The sequence below is a fragment of the Manis javanica genome, chromosome 7, assembly GCF_040802235.1.
Source record: "Manis javanica isolate MJ-LG chromosome 7, MJ_LKY, whole genome shotgun sequence".
Lineage (NCBI taxonomy): Eukaryota > Metazoa > Chordata > Mammalia > Pholidota > Manidae > Manis > Manis javanica.
The window spans coordinates 8664048-8681420 of record NC_133162.1 but is presented as its reverse complement, the minus strand read 5'-3'; the positions used below and the strand labels follow the sequence as shown (position 1 = coordinate 8681420).

Sequence of the window (17373 nt, the reverse complement as noted above, 5' to 3'; positions counted from 1 at the left end):
TGGTAATTGGTTTGTTTAGATTTTGTGTTTCTTCCTTGGTCAGTCTTGGAAGATTGTATTTTTCTAGGAAGTTGTCCATTTTTTCAGGGTTTGCCACCTTCTTAGCATACAGGTTTTCATAGTAGTCTCTAATAATTCTTTGTATTTCTATTGGGTCCGTCGTGATGTTTCCTTTCTCATTTCTGATTCTGTTACTGTGTGTTGATTCTCTTTTTCTCTTAGTAAGTTTGCCTAGAGGCTTATCTATTTTGTTCCTTTTCTCAAAGAACCAGTCCTTGGTTTCATTGATTTTTTGTATTGTTTCATTTTTCTCAATTTTGTTTATTTCTTCTCTGATCTTTATTATGTCCCTCCTTCTGCTGACTTTAGGCCTCATTTGTTCTTCTTTTTCCAATTTTGATAATTGTGACATTAGACTATTTCATTTGGCTTTGTTCTTCCTTCTATAAATATGCCTGAATTGCTGTATACTTTAGTCTTAAGACTGCTTTCGCTGCCTCCCACAGAAGTTGGGGCTTTGTGTTGTTGCTTTCATTTATTTCCATATATTGCTGAATCCTGCGGTCTTTTGTGCCTGAAAGCATCCCCTGGACTTCGTGTAATGGGAGACCAGAGACCTTTCCCGGCACACCCCGCTCAGGGCCATAGGCATGCTTATGCCAAAGGGCACTGCGTCAGGAGGGCACTGGCCTTGCTTGTGCAGCTGGCTCCACCTTGCTGCCCCTTGGTGGACCTGCCAGGGCACACCTGGGCATCAGGAAAGGCTCCCCCTCCTCTGGCCTTGGAGCTTCTCACCCCTCAGTGCCTGGCACCAGCTACAGGTTCATGACCCAGTCCTGTCTGCCCCTCCTAATAATCCTCCCTTTGGTCTCTGCAGACTGGTGGCGCACAACGACCCCTGTTTACGGTAAGCATCTCCGAAGCATCAACTGTGCACATGGCAGTGACCAGCCTCGCGGGAAATTCTGACTCCTGGGTTAAGCCTCTGTGCTCCCAGCTCATCCAATGTGAGGGTCCCCGTTACCTCCCAGAATTCCAGTTATCCTATTACTTGGAGGTTATGGGACATTTTGGTTAGGATATTTTTTGCACCTAACAGAGACCCCCCTCGAATATTCTTAAGCTGGAAGAGACCTCAATTGCATACATGTTTAGGACATTTTGGGTGAGCCTCGCCCCAGGGGCCCCTGGCTTGTGACAAGCTCTGGGACAGGCTGCGTCCCCACACCCAACCCCACCCTCAGTCAGGGGAGCTTCTTGGTCCTCACTGTGCCTGACACCCCAGCTTCAGGGCCCTGCCCCAATCTTGGTTCTACCCCCTCCTTCTAATGTTCCTTTTTGTCTCTCTCCAGACTGGTGGACCACGACGACTCCTGTCACTGGTAAGTGGAGGGGCACCCTGAGGCATCAGCGCTCAGCATTGCAGTGACCAGGCCTGGGTGACCCTCCTGCCTCCTGGGCTGACCCTCTGACCTACCCAGCTCATCCGATGAGTGGGACTCCCTTTACCTGCCAACAATGGGATATATTTGTCCCTGTGTTCTCCTTGCAACTGACCGGAAGCCTCCTCAAAGGCTCAGACTCTGCAAGGGAACTCAATGGCTCACCTATTCAGGACATTTATGGGTAATGACTGGCTTCAGGTGCAGCTGGATCCAGAGGAGCCATTGCTCTACGTCCCCCTGCACATATCTTGCATCCACATTGCCCTGTGGATCACTTCCACAGTGTGCGTGCTGTCTGCACAGAGGTGAAGTTACCAGCCCCGAGTCTAAATCCCACGAGGAGTGAGACTCTGTGTCCCATGTTCACAGGCTGACCAGTCCTGGATAGACTCTGGGCATCCTGGTGGCACAGGTGCCCTCTCCTGATGTCTGTCCACGTGTGACCTGATATGCCAGTCAGGGCCCATATGTCAGCCTTCATATTCCCCAGGGATGGAGGGAGAATAAGTGGCAGGAGGATGTATTTGAACCTCGGGGAAGCGCTCTGGTTGTTGGTTGTCATGAACAGGAAGGGGGTGTCCTGTAATGACACCAGTCAGGGCAGGAGGCCCGAGGATCAGAACCGGCTGCCCAGTAAGGCGTGTTCCTCCTGCGGTACTCTGTGCGGGTGCTGCATGTCGCTTCCCCCATCCGTGGGCAGAGCCTTGCCTCTCCCTGGGGTGCCCACACCTGAGCTCTGCCCTTGTGCTGACCTCGGCCCCAGTGCCTGGTTCTGAACTGACAGTGCTATTTCCTCAAGAACTCGGAGGTCCTTGATGTGCCCTTGAATCCTGGTCCCTTGTCTTCTGGGGGTCAGGCGGTGTCTCAACTCACCTGCCAGGACCCTGCACTAAGACCGGACTCCTGGTTCTGGGATTCGGAATGGCAGAAAATGGCAAATATGACTGTCCCTCTGCCTGTGATTCTCTGTGCCCTCTGCTAGCATCCGAGTCACCACATTAACATGTCTGGTCTCATAGGATTTCAGTACCTCCCAGAGTGCTACGTCCTCACCACCATGTGGCTCCAGCATTTTTGATCTCCCCCTGTGAAACCCCACAGCTCCTTACCGGACAGACACGGTCCTTTCTGCTCTGGTAATTAGTCATCCGCTAGGGCTCCAGTGGATTTAGCTATTCATGATTTTCTCACGGAAACCATCAGGAAATAGGTTGCCTTTAGTGTCTGGATTCTGTCCGTACATCATTCACGCTTCATGTATGACAAAGAATGTTTGAAGTCTTCCTTCCTTTGTATGGCTGAATACTCCTCCACTGTAGGGTTAGACCACATTTTCTCCTTCCATTCATCTGTTGATGGACATTTGGGTTTTTACTGCCATATCGCTATTAGGGTCACTACTAGTACATGCACTCAGGTGCCGTTTGAGCGCGTGTGTCCGGTTATTGTGGTCTTACACGCCGGAGTATTCTTGCAGGGTCATGGGGCTATCCTATGGCTGACTGGGTGTTGGAGCGCTGAGCCTCTTTCCACAGCGACTGGACCATTTTGTGTGACCATAAGCATCATGTTCGTGTCTGGTTCTCGAAATCCTCACCTTCGCTCATTATTGTGCGTCTTTCCCATGCTGGCCACCCAGGCAGGTGTGGGGGGCATCCCACTGTGGTGTGACGGGCATTTCCCTATGGAGTGATGATGTCAGGCCTCTCTTCACATGCTGGCTGTCCATGTAGATATGTTGTTCGGAGTGGAGCATCTTCCTTCTATAGTCACCTGAGGGCAGTGGGCCCGGGACATTGTCAGCACCCTAGGCCATCTGGTCAGCTAGCGACCCAGGATCAGGGCGACACTGAGGGGTCATGATGTCTGGTGAAGTCGTGTGCTTGGCAGGTGACATTTCTGCAGGGACGTCCAACTCTGCCGTTTTATTTTCTTTGCCACTCACAGGCCATGGGTGTCTCTAAGTCTGCACAGGTAGATGACAGTACAGTCACACATGCCCACTGTCCCATGTACAGGGGAATGTGGTGTGTTTGACTCAGGGCAAGCTTTTGGCTTGAAAGTGACAGGATTCAGTGTTGAGCAGACAGGAGCCTTTGGAACTCGGGTCAGGGCCATGGTGTGGGGCCCTGGATCCGGGAAAAGTCCTCTGAGGCTGTAGCCCTTATGCCCAGGGCCCAGGCAGGTCGTTGGTGGGGTGCAGGCTGTCTCTGTTGGTGTGCTGCTGAGGGGGCTTAAGTAGATATGGTCACGGCAGATGCAGGCTGATGGCGTTACCCCCTGAGTCCGGAGGCTGGGCTTAGCATTTGAATTGCATGGCATTAAGACAAGAACTAGAGAACCACAGAGCTCAGCCCACGTCTAAGGCTTCTCCTCCTTTGCCCTTGAGAGTCAAGAATGATGAAGAGCCTTCTGTCAAGCACCATTGATGGCGAACATAACCCAAAACCCACAAGCCAGGGATCGTCAATCTGAATCCCACACAGATCCCAGGGCCTGTTGTTCATGAGACCCAGGAGAGTGTAAGTTTCCATGTCCCCCTGTAGGGTCCGAATCAGGTTTGGCCTTGAGGCTGGTGAACGGCGGTGACCGCTGTCAGGGCCGGGTGGAGGTGCTGTACCGAGGCTCCTGGGGCACCGTGTGTGATGACAGCTGGGACACCAACGACGCCAACGTGGTGTGCAGGCAGCTGGGCTGTGGCTGGGCCACGTCGGCCCCCGGCAGTGCCCGGTTTGGGCAGGGCTCAGGCCCGATCGTCCTGGACGACTTGCGGTGCTCAGGACACGAGTCCTACCTGTGGAGCTGCCCCCACAACGGCTGGAACTCGCACAACTGTGGCCACTCGGAGGACGCGGGGGTCATCTGCTCAGGTGGGCCTAGCTCTTTGGGGTCCCTATCGTGGGACTGGTTTCCAAGGATAAGGTCCCCCTTCTGTTCGAACCCCCTGACTCACAGCTGCTACTACATTTCCTGTTTCCCTGATGGCTCCTTCGCTCACTGCCGACAGTGACCTTGGTTTTGTTCTGTTGCCAGGGGGTGCGGTGGTGAATTAGGCCAAAGGGTGCCCCTGGCAGTTACCATGCACTTGTACTCACTACTGTGACGGTGCAGGCAGGGGGAGGGAAGAAGCGCTGGAAGTGGGTGTGTGCACAGACGCACTTGGATTACGACTGCAGACGTGAGAGTGCATGTTCATGGCAGAGCCTCCAAGGCCAGGGTTCTGAGTCCAGGTCTAAGTCCCTGCACAGAAGCGGGATTCACAGCGTGGATACCAGGCCTGCTGTGCCAGGGCCACGTGCCCCCAGGAGGAAGGTGAGGTGAAGTTTGTAATTGCCTTTGGTCAGGCCTGAATGATCCCACTCAGGATTTGCGCCTGGAAAAGGACTCCTCAGGCAAGTCACCTCTGTGGACAGGGTCATGCTGACAGGTGGGCCAGTGGTCTATGGGAAAAGTGGGTCATGACATGTCTACGCAGAGCTGCCCCCCTTTTCGATGGCAGGAGTGGAAGGGGTCTGCCCAGACCTCTCAGTGGGAGCACCTTCCAGGGCTGAGGATGGCCACTGCCTCACCCTCCCTGGCAGGGGACGAGCATGGACTGAGGGTCTGACCTGCGCCGAGCCCCCCAGCTGTGCTTCCACCAGAGCCGCCTCTTCTGCAGTGTGTCTGACCTGATCTTCTCTCTCCACAGCCTCCCATTCGCAGTCCACCACCACTCCAGGTGAGTCCTCCCGCCTCCTGAACCCTGGGTATCTCTCCTCTCTCTGTTGCCCTCAAAGGCTCCCAGCCAGCAGGGCCAGGAGGGGCCTGTGGAAGTTTTCTGCCCACCAGCACCTGCGCTGATCACCGTAGTGCACGAGTCGGTTTCCGTTGAGCCCACCCACGTCCCTCTTCCTGTCTGGTGCCGTGAATAGGAGCATCGTGGCTCTAGCATCCTCTCCTAGCAGTGCTGGTGACAGTGACACGGGGAGCTCGATCCTGGGTCTTTTGTGCTTGAAAGCATCCTCTGGGCTTCGTGTAATAGGAAACCAGAGACCTTTCCCGGCACACCCCGCTCAGGACCATAGGCATGCTTATGCCAAAGGGCACTGCGTCCGGAGGGCACTGGCCTTGCTCGTGCAGCTGGCTCCACCTTGCTGCCCCATTGTGGACCTCCCAGGGCACACCTGGGGCTCAGGAAAGGCCCCCCCTCATCTGTCTTTGGACCTTCTCACCCCTCAGTGCCTGGCACCAGCTACAGGTTCATGACCCAGTCCTGTCTGTCCCCTCCTAATAATCCTCCCTTTTGTCTCTGCAGACTGGTGGCGCACAACGACCCCTGTTTACGGTAAGCATCTCTGAAGCATCAGCTGTGCACATGGCAGTGACCAGCCTCGGGGGAAATTCTGACTCCTGGGTTAAGCCTCTGGGCTCCCAGCTTATCCAATGTGAGGGTCACCATTACCTCCCAGAATTCCAGTTATCCCATTACTTGGAGGTTATGGGACATTTTGGTTAGGATATTTTTTGCACCTAACAGAGACCTCCTCAAACATTCTTAAGCTGGAGGAGACCTCAATTGCATACATGTTTAGGACATTTTGGGTGAGCCTCGCCCCAGGGGCCCCTGGCTTCTGACAAGCTCTGGGACAGGCTGCGTCCCCATCCCACCCTCAGTCAGGGGAGCTTCTTGGTTCTCACTGTGCCTGACACCCCAGCTTCAGGGCCCTGCCCCAATCTCGGTTCTACCCCCTCCTTCTAATGCTCCTTGTTGTATCTCTCCAGACTGGTGGACCACGAGGACTCCTGTCACTGGTAAGTGGAGGGGCACCCTGAGGCATCAGCGCTCAGCACTGCAGTGACCAGGCCTGGGTGACCCTCCTGCCTCCTGGGCTGACCCTCTGACCTCCCCAGCCCATCCGATGAGTGGGGCTCCCTTCACCTGACAGGAAAGGGATATATTTGTCCCTGTGTTTTCCTTGCAACTGACTATCAGCCTCCTCAAAGGCTCAGACTCTGCAAGGGAGCTTAATTGCTCACCTATTCAGGACATTTGGGGGTAATGACTGGCTTCAGGTGCAGCTGGATCCAGAAGAACCATGACTGTATGTCCCCCTGGACACTTCTTACATCCACATTGCCCCGTAGATCGCCTCCACAGCATGCGTTCTCTCTGCGCAGGGGTGCGGTTGCCATCCCCGAGTCTAAATCCCACCAGAACAGAGACTCTGTGTACAATGTTTGTATGCTGAACAGTCCTGGATGGACTCTGGGCAGCCTGGTGGCACAGGTGCCTTCTCCTGACGTCTCTCCACGTGTGACCTGATATGCCAGTCAGGCCCATATGTCAGCCTTCATATTCCGCAGGGATCGAGGGAGAGTAAGTGGCAGGAGGATGTATTTGAACCTCGGGAAGCGCTTTGGTTGCTGGTTCTCTTCAACAGGAAGGGGGTGCCCTGTAATGACACCAATCAGGGCAGGAGGCCCGAGTTTCAGAACCGGCTGCCCAGTAGAACGTGGTCCTCCTGCAGTACTGTGTGCGGGTGCTGTGTGTTGCGTCCCCAGTCCTAGGACAGAGCCTTGCCTCTCCCTGGGGTGGTGCCCACACCTACACTCTGCCCTTGTGCTGACCTCGGGCCCAGTGCCTGGTTCTGAGCTGACAGTGCTATTTCCTCAGGGAACTCGGAGGTCCTCGATGTGCCCTTGAAGCCTGGTCCGTTGTCTTCTGGGGGTACAGGTGGTGTCTCAACTCACCTGCCAGGACCCTGCACGAAGCCCAGGCTCCTGGTCTGGGAGTCTGAACGGGACAAATTGGCAAATATTACTGTCCCCTGCCTGTGATTCTCTGCGCCCTCTGCTACCATCCGAGTCACCACGTTAACATGTCTGGCCCCATAGGCTTTCAATACCTCCCAGAGTGCTACACCCTCACCACCATGTGGCTCCAGCATTTTTGATGTCCCCCAGTGAAACCCCACAGATGGTTACCGGAGAGACACGGTCCTTTCTCCTCTTGTAATTACTCAGCTGCTAGGGCCCCTACGGATTTGCCTATTCATGATTTTCTCATGGACACAATCACGTAATTGGTTGGCTTTTGTGTCTGGGTTCTCTTGGTACATCATTCATGCTTCATGTATGACTTAGCATGTTTGATGGCTTCTTTCCTTTGTATGACTGAATATTCCTCTGCTGTAGGGTTAGACCACATTTTCTCCATCCATTCATCTGTTGATGGACATTTGGGTTTTTCCTGCCATATCACTACTAGGGTCAACGCTAGTATGTACACTCAGGTACTGTTTGAGTGTACCGCCTATGTCAGGTTATTGTGGTCATACACGCCGGAGTATTCTTGCGGGCGCATGGGACTGTCCTATGGCTGGCTGAGTGTGGGAGCGCTGAGCTTCTTTCCATAGCAGCTGGACCACTTTGTGTGTCCACCAGCATCACTTGCGTGTCTGGGTCTTGACATCCTCACCGTCGCTCATCGTGTGTCTTTCCCATGCTGGCCACCCAGGCAAGTGTGAAGGGGTATTCCACTGTAGTTTGATGGGCATTTCCCTATTGAGTTATGATGTCAGGCCTCTCTTCATGAGCTGCATGGGTATGTACATACGTTATGAGTAGACTATCTTCCTTTTATAGCCAACTGAAGACCATGGGCCCAGGTCGTGGTCATTGCCCTAGGCCATCTGGTCACTTAGCGAATCAGGATCAGGGCAACACTGAGGGGTCATGATGTCTGGTTAAGTCGTGTGCCTCACAAGTGACATTTCTGCAGGGAGTTCAAATTCTGCTGTTTTATTACCACTCACATGCATGGGTACCTCTACATATGCACACATAGATGGTGGTACAGTCACACATGCCCACTGTCACGATGTACAGTGGCCCGTGATGTGCTTGACTCAGGGTAAGCACTGAGCTTGAAAGCAGCAGGAGTCAGTGCTGAGTGGACAGGAGCCTTCAGAGCTCGGGTTGGGCCCATGGTGTGGGGCCCTGGATCCAGAGTAAGTCTGCGGAACCTGTAGCCATTATGCCCAGCGCCAAGGCTGGTCCTTGGTGGGTTGCAGACTGTCCCTGGTGATGAGCTGCTGAGGGGGCTCAGGTAGATCTCTGTGGTCCCGGCAGATACAGGCTGATGGTGTTAGCCCCTTATTCCCGAGGCCAGTCTCAGTGTTTGAGTTGCTGAGCAGTGGGAAAAAAACTGGAGAAGTAGAAAGCTCAGCCCACGGCCTAGGCTTCTGCCCATTAGCACCTTGAGAGGCAGGAGTGATTTAGAGGCTTCAGTCAACCCCCATTGCTAACATCACCCCAAACCCAGAATCCACGGGCCATATGCAATCTGAATCCCACCCAGACCTCGGGCCTGTTCTTCAAGGAGACTCAGGAGAGGGTGACTTTCCATGTCCCCCTGTAGGGTCCGAATCAGGTTTGGCCCTGAGGCTGGTGAACGGCAGTGACCACTGTCAGGGCCGGGTGGAGGTCCTGTACCGAGGCTCCTGGGGCACCGTGTGTGATGATAGCTGGGACACCAACGACGCCAACGTGGTGTGCAGGCAGCTGGGCTGTGGCTGGGCCACGTCGGCCCCCGGTAGTGCACGGTTCGGGCAGGGCTCAGGCCCGATCGTCCTGGATGACTTGCGGTGCTCAGGGCACGAGTCCTACCTGTGGAGCTGCCCCCACAACGGCTGGAACTCGCACAACTGCGGCCACTCGGAGGACGCGGGGGTCATCTGCTCAGGTGGGCCTAGCTCTTTGGGGTCCCTATGGTGGGACTGGTTTCCAAGGACATGGTCCCGCCTCTGTCGGGACACCCTGACTCACAGCTGCTACTACATTTCCTGTTTCCCTGACATCTCCTTAGCTCACCACCGACAGTGACCTTGGTTTTTTTCTGGTTACCATGTGGGGTGGTGGTGATATGGGACAACAGGTGCCCCTATAATTCACCATCTGCCTGTAGTCACTACAGTCATGTTGCACTGAGAGGGAAGTAGGTGCAGAAAGGGTGTGTGTGTGCATGGTCTCATGTGTCCTAGGCTTGCACACCTGAGTGTTCACGCTGATGTCTAGGCCAGGGTAGGTTCCTGAGACCAGGTATAAGTCCCTGCACAGAAGCAGGATTTGCGGCCTGGATACCAGGCCTGCTGTGTCAGGGCCACAAGCCCCCAGGGCACATGCCAGGCAAAGTTTGTAATTGCCTCTGGTCAGGCCTGAATGATCACACGTGGGATTTGCACCTGAAACAGGATGCCTCAGTCAGGTCACCACTGTGGACAGGGACATGCTGACAGGTGGGCCACTGGTCTATGGGAAAAGCGGGTCATGATATATCTACGCAGAGCTGCTCCCCTTGACAATGGCAAGAGTGGAAGGGGTCTGCCCAGACCTCTCAGTGGGAGCACCTTCCAGGGCTGAGGATGGCCACTGCCGCACCCTCCCTGGCAGGGGACGAGCATGGACTGAGGGTCTGACCTGCGCCAAGCCCCCCAGCTGTGCTTCCACCAGAGCCGCCTTCTGTGCAGTGTGTCTGACCTGATCTTCTCTCTCCACAGCCTCCCATTCGCAGTCCACCACCACTCCAGGTGAGTCCTCCCGCCTCCTGAACCCTGGGTATCTCTCCTCTCTCTGTGGCCCTCAAAGGCTCCCAGCCAGCAGGGCCAGGAGGGGCCTGTGGAGGTTTTCTGCCCGCCAGCACCTGCGCTGATCACTGTAGTGCACGAGTCGGTTTCCGTTGAGCCCACCCACGTCCCTCTTCCTGTCTGGTGCTGTGAATAGGAGCATCGTGGCTCTAGCATCCTCTCCCAGCAGTGCTGGTGACAGTGACACGGGGAGCTTGATCCTGGGTCTTTTGTGCTTGAAAGCATCCTCTGGGCTTCGTGTAATGGGAAACCAGAGACCTTTCCCGGCACACCCCGCTCAGGGCCATAGGCATGCTTATGCCAAAGGGCACTGCGTCCGGAGGGCACTGGCCTTGCTTGTGCTGCTGGCTCCACCTTGCTGCCCCTTTGTGGACCTCCCAGGGCAAACCTGGGGCTCAGAAAAGGCCCCCTCTCCTCTGTCCATGGAGCTTCTCACCCCTCAGTACCTGGCACCAGGTACAGGTTCATGACCCAGTCCTGTCTGTCCCCTCCTAATAATCCTCCCTTTGGTCTCTGCAGACTGGTGGCGCACAACGACCCTTGTTTATGGTAAGCATCTCCGAAGCATCAGCTGTGCACATGGCAGTGACCAGCCTCGGGGGAAATTCTGACTCCTGGGTTAAGCCTCTGGGCTCCCAGCTCATCCAATGTGAGGGTCACCATTACCTCCCAGAATTCCAGTTATCCCATTACTTGCAGGTTATGGGACATTTTGGTTAGGATATTTTTTCCACCTAACAGAGACCCCCCTCGAACTTTCTTAAGCTGGAAGAGACCTCAATTGCATACATGTTTAGGACATTTTGGGTGAGCCTCGCCCCAGGGGCTCCTGGCTTGTGACAAGCTCTGGGACAGGCTGCATCCCCACCCCCAACCCCACCCTCAGTCAGGGGAGCTTCTTGGTCCTCACTGTGCCTGACACCCCAGCTTCAGGGCCCTGCCCCAATCTCGGTTCTACCCCCTCCTTCTAATACTCCTTGTTGTCTCTCTCCAGACTGGTGGAGCACGAGGACTCCTGTCACTGGTAAGTGGAGGGGCACCCTGAGGCATCAGCGCTCAGCATTGCAGTGACCAGGCCTGGGTGACCCTCCTGCCTCCTGGGCTGACCCTCTGACCTCCCCAGCCCGTCCGATGAGTGGGGCTCCCTTCACCTGACAGGAAAGGGATATATTTGTCCCTGTGTTTTCCTTGCAACTGACCGGAAGCCTCCTCAAAGGCTCAGACTCTGCAAGGGAGCTCAATGGCTCACCTATTCAGGACATTTATGGGTAATGACTGGCTTCAGGTGCAGCTGGATCCAGAGGAGCCGTGGCTGTATGTCCCCCTGCACATATCTTGTATCCACATTGCCCTGTGGATCACTTCCACAGTGGGCGTGCTGTCTGCACAGGGGTGAAGTTACCAGCCCCGAGTCTAAATCCCGCGAGGAGAGAGACTCTGTGTCCCATGTTCACAGGCTGACCGGTCCTGGATAGACTCTGGGCATCCTGGTGGCACAGGTGCCCTCTCCTGATGTCTGTCCATGTGTGACCTGATATGCCAGTCAGGGCCCATATGTCAGCCTTCACATTCCCCAGGGATGGAGGGAGAGTAAGTGGCAGGAGGATGTATTTGAACCTCGGGGAAGCGCTTTGGTTGCTGGTTGTCATGAACAGGAAGGGGGTGTCCTGTAATGACACCAGTCAGGGCAGGAGGCCCGAGGTTCAGAACCGGCTGCCCAGTAAGGCGTGTTCCTCCTGCGGTACTCTGTGCGGGTGCTGCATGTCGCTTCCCCCATCCGTGGGCAGAGCCTTGCCTCTCCCTGGGGTGCCCACACCTGAGCTCTGCCTTTGTGCTGACCTCGGTCCCAGTGCCTGGTTCTGAACTGACAGTGCTATTTCCTCAAGAACTCGGAGGTCCTTGATGTGCCATTGAATCCTGGTCCCTTGTCTTCTGGGGGTCAGGCGGTGTCTCAACTCACCTGCCAGGACCCTGCACTAAGACCGGACTCCTGGTTCTGGGATTCGGAATGGCAGAAAATGGCAAATATGACTGTCCCTCTGCCTGTGATTCTCTGTGCCCTCTGCTAGCATCCGAGTCACCACATTAACATGTCTGGTCTCATAGGATTTCAGTACCTCCCAGAGTGCTACGTCCTCACCACCATGTGGCTCCAGCATTTTTGATCTCCCCCTGTGAAACCCCACAGCTCCTTACCGGACAGACACGGTCCTTTCTGCTCTGGTAATTAGTCATCCGCTAGGGCTCCAGTGGATTTAGCTATTCATGATTTTCTCACGGACACCATCAGGAAATAGGTTGCCTTTTGTATCTGGAATCTCTTGTTACATCGTTCACGCTTCATGTATGACATAGCATGTTTGAAGTCTTCCTTTGTATGGCTGAATACTCCTCCACTGTAGGGTTAGACCACATTTTCTCCTTCCATTCATCTGTTGATGGACATTTGGGTTTTTACTGCCATATCGCTATTAGGGTCAGCACTAGTACATGCACTCAGGTGCCGTTTGAGCGCGTGTGTCCGGTTATTGTGGTCTTACACGCCGGAGTATTCTTGCAGGGTCATGGGGCTATCCTATGGCTGACTGAGTGTTGGAGCGCTGAGCCTTTTTCCACAGCGACTGGACCATTTTGTGTGACCATAAGCATCATGTTCGTGTCTGGTTCTCGAATTCCTCACCTTCGCTCATTATTGTGCGTCTTTCCCATGCTGGCCACCCAGGCAGGTGTGGGGGGCATCCCACTGTGGTGTGACGGGCATTTCCCTATGGAGTGATGATGTCAGGCCTCTCTTCACATGCTGGCTGGCCATGTAGATATGTTGTTCGGAGTGGAGCATCTTCCTTCTATAGTCACCTGAGGGCTGTGGGCCCGGGACATTGTCAGCACCCTAGGCCAACTGGTCAGCTAGCAACCCAGGATCAGGGCGACACTGAGGGGTCATGATGTCTGGTGAAGTTGTGTGCTTGGCAGGTGACATTTCTGCAGGGACGTCCAACTCTGCCGTTTCATTTTTTTTGCCACTCACAGGCCATGGGTGTCTCTAAGTCTGCACAGGTAGATGACAGTACAGTCACACATGCCCACTGTCCCATGTACAGGGGAATGTGGTGTGTTTGACTCAGGGCAAGCTTTTGGCTTGAAAGTGACAGGATTCAGTGCTGAGCGGACAGGAGTCTTTAGAACTCGGGTCAGGGCCATGGTGTGGGGCCCTGGATCCGGGATAAGTCCTCTGAGGCTGTAGCCCTTATGCCCAGGGCCCAGGCAGGTCGTTGGTGGGGTGCAGGCTGTCTCTGGTGGTGTGCTGCTGAGGGGGCTTAGGTAGATGTGGTCATGGCAGATGCAGGCTGATGGCGTTAGCCCCTGAGTCCGGAGGCCGGGCTTAGCGTTTGAATTGCACCGCAATAGGAAAAGAACTAGAGAACCACAGAGCTCAGCCCACGCCTAAGGCTTCTCCTCGTTTGCCCCTTGAGAGTCAAGAATGATGAAGAGCCTTCTGTCAAGCACCATTGATGGAAAACATAACCCAAAACCCACAAGCCAGGGATCGTCGATCTGAATCCCACACAGATCCCAGGGCCTGTTGTTCATGAGACCCAGGAGAGTATAACTTTCCATGTCCCCCTGTAGGGTCCGAATCAGGTTTGGCCTTGAGGCTGGTGAACGGCGGTGACCGCTGTCAGGGCCGGGTGGAGGTGCTGTACCGAGGCTCCTGGGGCACCGTGTGTGATGACAGCTGGGACACCAACGACGCCAACGTGGTGTGCAGGCAGCTGGGCTGTGGCTGGGCCACGTCGGCCCCCGGCAGTGCCCGGTTCGGGCAGGGCTCAGGCCCGATCGTCCTGGACGACTTGCGGTGCTCAGGACACGAGTCCTACCTGTGGAGCTGCCCCCACAACGGCTGGAACTCGCACAACTGTGGCCACTCGGAGGACGCGGGGGTCATCTGCTCAGGTGGGCCTAGCTCTTTGGGGTCCCTATCGTGGGACTGGTTTCCAAGGATAAGGTCCCCCTTCAGTTCGAACCCCCTGACTCACAGCTGCTACTACATTTCCTGTTTCCCTGATGGCTCCTTCGCTCACTGCCGACAGTGACCTTGGTTTTGTTCTGTTGCCAGGGGGTGCGGTGGTGAATTAGGCCAAAGGGTGCCCCTGGCAGTTACCATGCACTTGTACTCACTACTGTGACGGTGCAGGCAGGGGGAGGGAAGAAGCGCTGGAAGTGGGTGTTTGCACAGACGCACTTGGATTACGACTGCAGACGTGAGAGTGCATGTTCATGGCAGAGCCTCCAAGGCCAGGGTTCTGAGTCCAGGTCTAAGTCCCTGCACAGAAGCGGGATTCACAGCGTGGATACCAGGCCTGCTGTGCCAGGGCCACGTGCCCCCAGGAGGAAGGTGAGGTGAAGTTTGTAATTGCCTTTGGTCAGGCCTGAATGATCCCACTCAGGATTTGCGCCTGGAAAAGGACTCCTCAGTCAAGTCACCTCTGTGGACAGGGTCATGCTGACAGGTGGGCCACTGGTCAATGGGAAAAGTGGGTCATGACATGTCTACGCAGAGCTGCCCCCCTTGACGATGGCAGGAGTGGAAGGGGTCTGCCCAGACCTCTCAGTGGGAGCACCTTCCAGGGCTGAGGATGGCCACTGCCTCACCCTCCCTGGCAGGGGACGAGCATGGACTGAGGGTCTGACCTGCGCCGAGCCCCCCAGCTGTGCTTCCACCAGAGCCGCCTCTTCTGCAGTGTGTCTGACCTGATCTTCTCTCTCCACAGCCTCCCATTCGCAGTCCACCACCACTCCAGGTGAGTCCTCCCGCCTCCTGAACCCTGGGTATCCTCTCTCTTTTGCCCTCAAAGGCTCCCAGCCAGCAGGGCCAGGAGGGGCCTGTGGAGGTTTTCTGCCCGCCAGCACCTGCGCTCATCACTGTAATGCATGAGTCAGTTTCCGTTGAGCCCACCCACGTCCCTCTTCCTGTCTGGTGCTGTGAATAGGAGCATCGTGGCTCTAGCATCCTCTCCCAGCACTGCTGGTGACAGTGACACGGGGAGCTCGATCCTGGGTCTTTTGTGCTTGAAAGCATCCTCTGGGCTTCCTGTAATGGGAAACCAGAGACCTTTCCCGGCACAGCCCGCTCAGGGCCATAGGCATGCTTATGCCAAAGGGCACTGCGTCCGGAGGGCACTGGCCTTGCTCGTGCAGCTGGCTCCACCTTGCTGCCCCTTGGTGGACCTCCCAGGGCACACCTGGGCCTCAGGAAAGGCTCCCTCTCCTCTGGCCGTGGAGCTTCTCACCCCTCAGTACCTGGCACCAGCCACGGGTTCATGACCCAGTCCTGTCTGTCCCCTCCTAATAATCCTCCCTTTGGTCTCTGCAGACTGGTGGCGCACAACGACCCCTTATTACGGTAAGCATCTCTGAAGCATCAGCTCTGCACATGGCAGTGACCAGCCCCGGGGGAAATTCTGACTCCTGGGTTAAGCCTCTGGGCTCCCAGCTCATCCAATGTGAGGGTCCCCATTACCTCCCAGAATTCCAGTTATCCCATTACTTGGAGGTTATGGGACATTTTGGTTAGGATGTTTTTTGCACCTAACAGAGACCCCCCTCGAACATTCTTAAGCTGGAAGAGACCTCAATTGCATACATGTTTAGGACATTTTGGGTGAGCCTCGCCCCAGGGGCTCCTGGCTTGTGACAAGCTCTGGGACAGACTGCGTCCCCACCCCCAACCCCACCCTCAGTCAGGGGAGCTTCTTGGTCCTCACTGTGCCTGACACACCAGCTTCAGGGCCCTGCCCCAATCTCGGTTCTACCCCCTCCTTCTAATGTTCCTTGTTGTCTCTCTCCAGACTGGTGGACCACGACGACTCCTGTCACTGGTAAGTGGAGGGGCACCCTGAGGCATCAGCGCTCAGCATTGCAGTGACCAGGCCTGGGTGACCCTCCTGCCTCCTGGGCTGACCCTCTGACCTCCCCAGCCCGTCCGATGAGTGGGGCTCCCTTCACCTGACAGGAAAGGGATATATTTGTCCCTGTGTTTTCCTTGCAACTGACCGGAAGCCTCCTCAAAGGCTCAGACTCTGCAAGGGAGCTCAATGGCTCACCTATTCAGGACATTTATGGGTAATGACTGGCTTCAGGTGCAGCTGGATCCAGAGGAGCCGTGGCTGTATGTCCCCCTGCACACTTCTTGCATCCACATTGCCCTGTGGATCACTTCCACAGCGTGCGTGCTCTCTGCACAGGGGTGCAGTTGCCAGCACCGAGTCTAAATCCCACCAGGACAGAGACTCTGTGTCCCATGTTTGCAGGCTGACCTGGATAGACTGTTTGCATCCTGCTCTGCACAGGTGCCCTCTCCTGACGTCTGTCCATGTGTGACCTGATATGCCAGTCAGGGCCCATATGTCAGCCTTCATATTCCCCAGGGATGGAGGGAGAGTAAGTGGCAGGAGGATGTATTTGAACCTCGGAAAAGTGCTCTGGTTGCTGGTTCTCTTGAACAGGAAGGGGGTGCCCTGTAATGACACCAATCAGGGCAGGAGGCCCGAGGTTCAGAACTAGCTGCCCAGTAGAATGTGGTCCTCCTGTGGTACTGTGTGCGGGTGCTGCATGTCACTGCCCCAGTCCTCGGGCAGAGCCTTGCCTCTCCCTGGGGTGGTGTCCACACCTGAGCTCTGCCCTTGTGCTGTCCTCGGGCCCAGTGCCTGGTTCTGAACTGACAGTGCTATTTCCTCAGGGAACTCGGAGGTCCTTGAAGTGCCCTTGAAGCCTGGTCCCTTGTCTTCTGGGGTACAGGTGGTGTCTCATGTCACCTGCCAGGACCCTGCAGTATGACCATGCTCCTTGCCTGGGAGTCGGATCCGGAGTAAATGGCAAATATCACTGTCCCTCTGCCTGCCATTCTCTGTGCCCTCTGCTACCATCCGAGTCACCACATTAACGTGTCTGGCACCGTAGGGTGTCAGTACCTCCCAGGGTGCTACACCCTCACCACCATGTGGCTCCAGCATTTTTCATCTCCCCTCGTGTAACCCCACAGCTGCTTACCGGACAGGCACGGTCCTTTCTGCTCTGGCCCCTATGGAGTTGCCTGTTCACGATTTTCTCATGGACACTGTCACGTAGTAGGTTGCCTTTTGTGTCTGGATTCTCTTGGTACATCATTCACACTTCATGTGTGACATAGCATGTTTGAAGTCTTCCTTTGTATGGCTGAATACTCCTCCGCTGTAGGGTTAGACCACATTTTCTCCTTCCATTCATCTGTTGATGGACATTTGGGTTTTTCCTGCCATATCGCT

At 55.4% G+C, this 17373-nt stretch overlaps 1 protein-coding gene across 37 annotated transcripts in view; it reads left to right on the top strand.

Moving 5' to 3' along the window:
* The window catches only part of DMBT1 (deleted in malignant brain tumors 1), a 74080-nt gene that overhangs the window by 35667 nt on the left and 21040 nt on the right, over nt 1-17373 (top strand). For 8 of the 37 annotated variants that reach the window (XM_073240208.1, XM_073240217.1, XM_073240230.1 and 5 more), the window contains 10 exons: nt 878-907; nt 1353-1382; nt 3992-4315; nt 5134-5163; nt 5740-5769; nt 6207-6236; nt 13700-14023; nt 14842-14871; nt 15444-15473; nt 15919-15948. In XM_073240208.1, coding sequence (XP_073096309.1) covers nt 878-907; nt 1353-1382; nt 3992-4315; nt 5134-5163; nt 5740-5769; nt 6207-6236; nt 13700-14023; nt 14842-14871; nt 15444-15473; nt 15919-15948 — 888 coding nt within the window. Of the gene's footprint in view, nt 1-877; nt 908-1352; nt 1383-3991; nt 4316-5133; nt 5164-5739; nt 5770-6206; nt 6237-8844; nt 9169-9982; nt 10013-11063; nt 11094-13672; nt 14024-14841; nt 14872-15443; nt 15474-15918; nt 15949-17373 lie in introns of all 37 variants that reach the window. The other 29 variants (XM_073240242.1, XM_073240215.1, XM_073240241.1 and 26 more) reach the window with 23 other exon arrangements.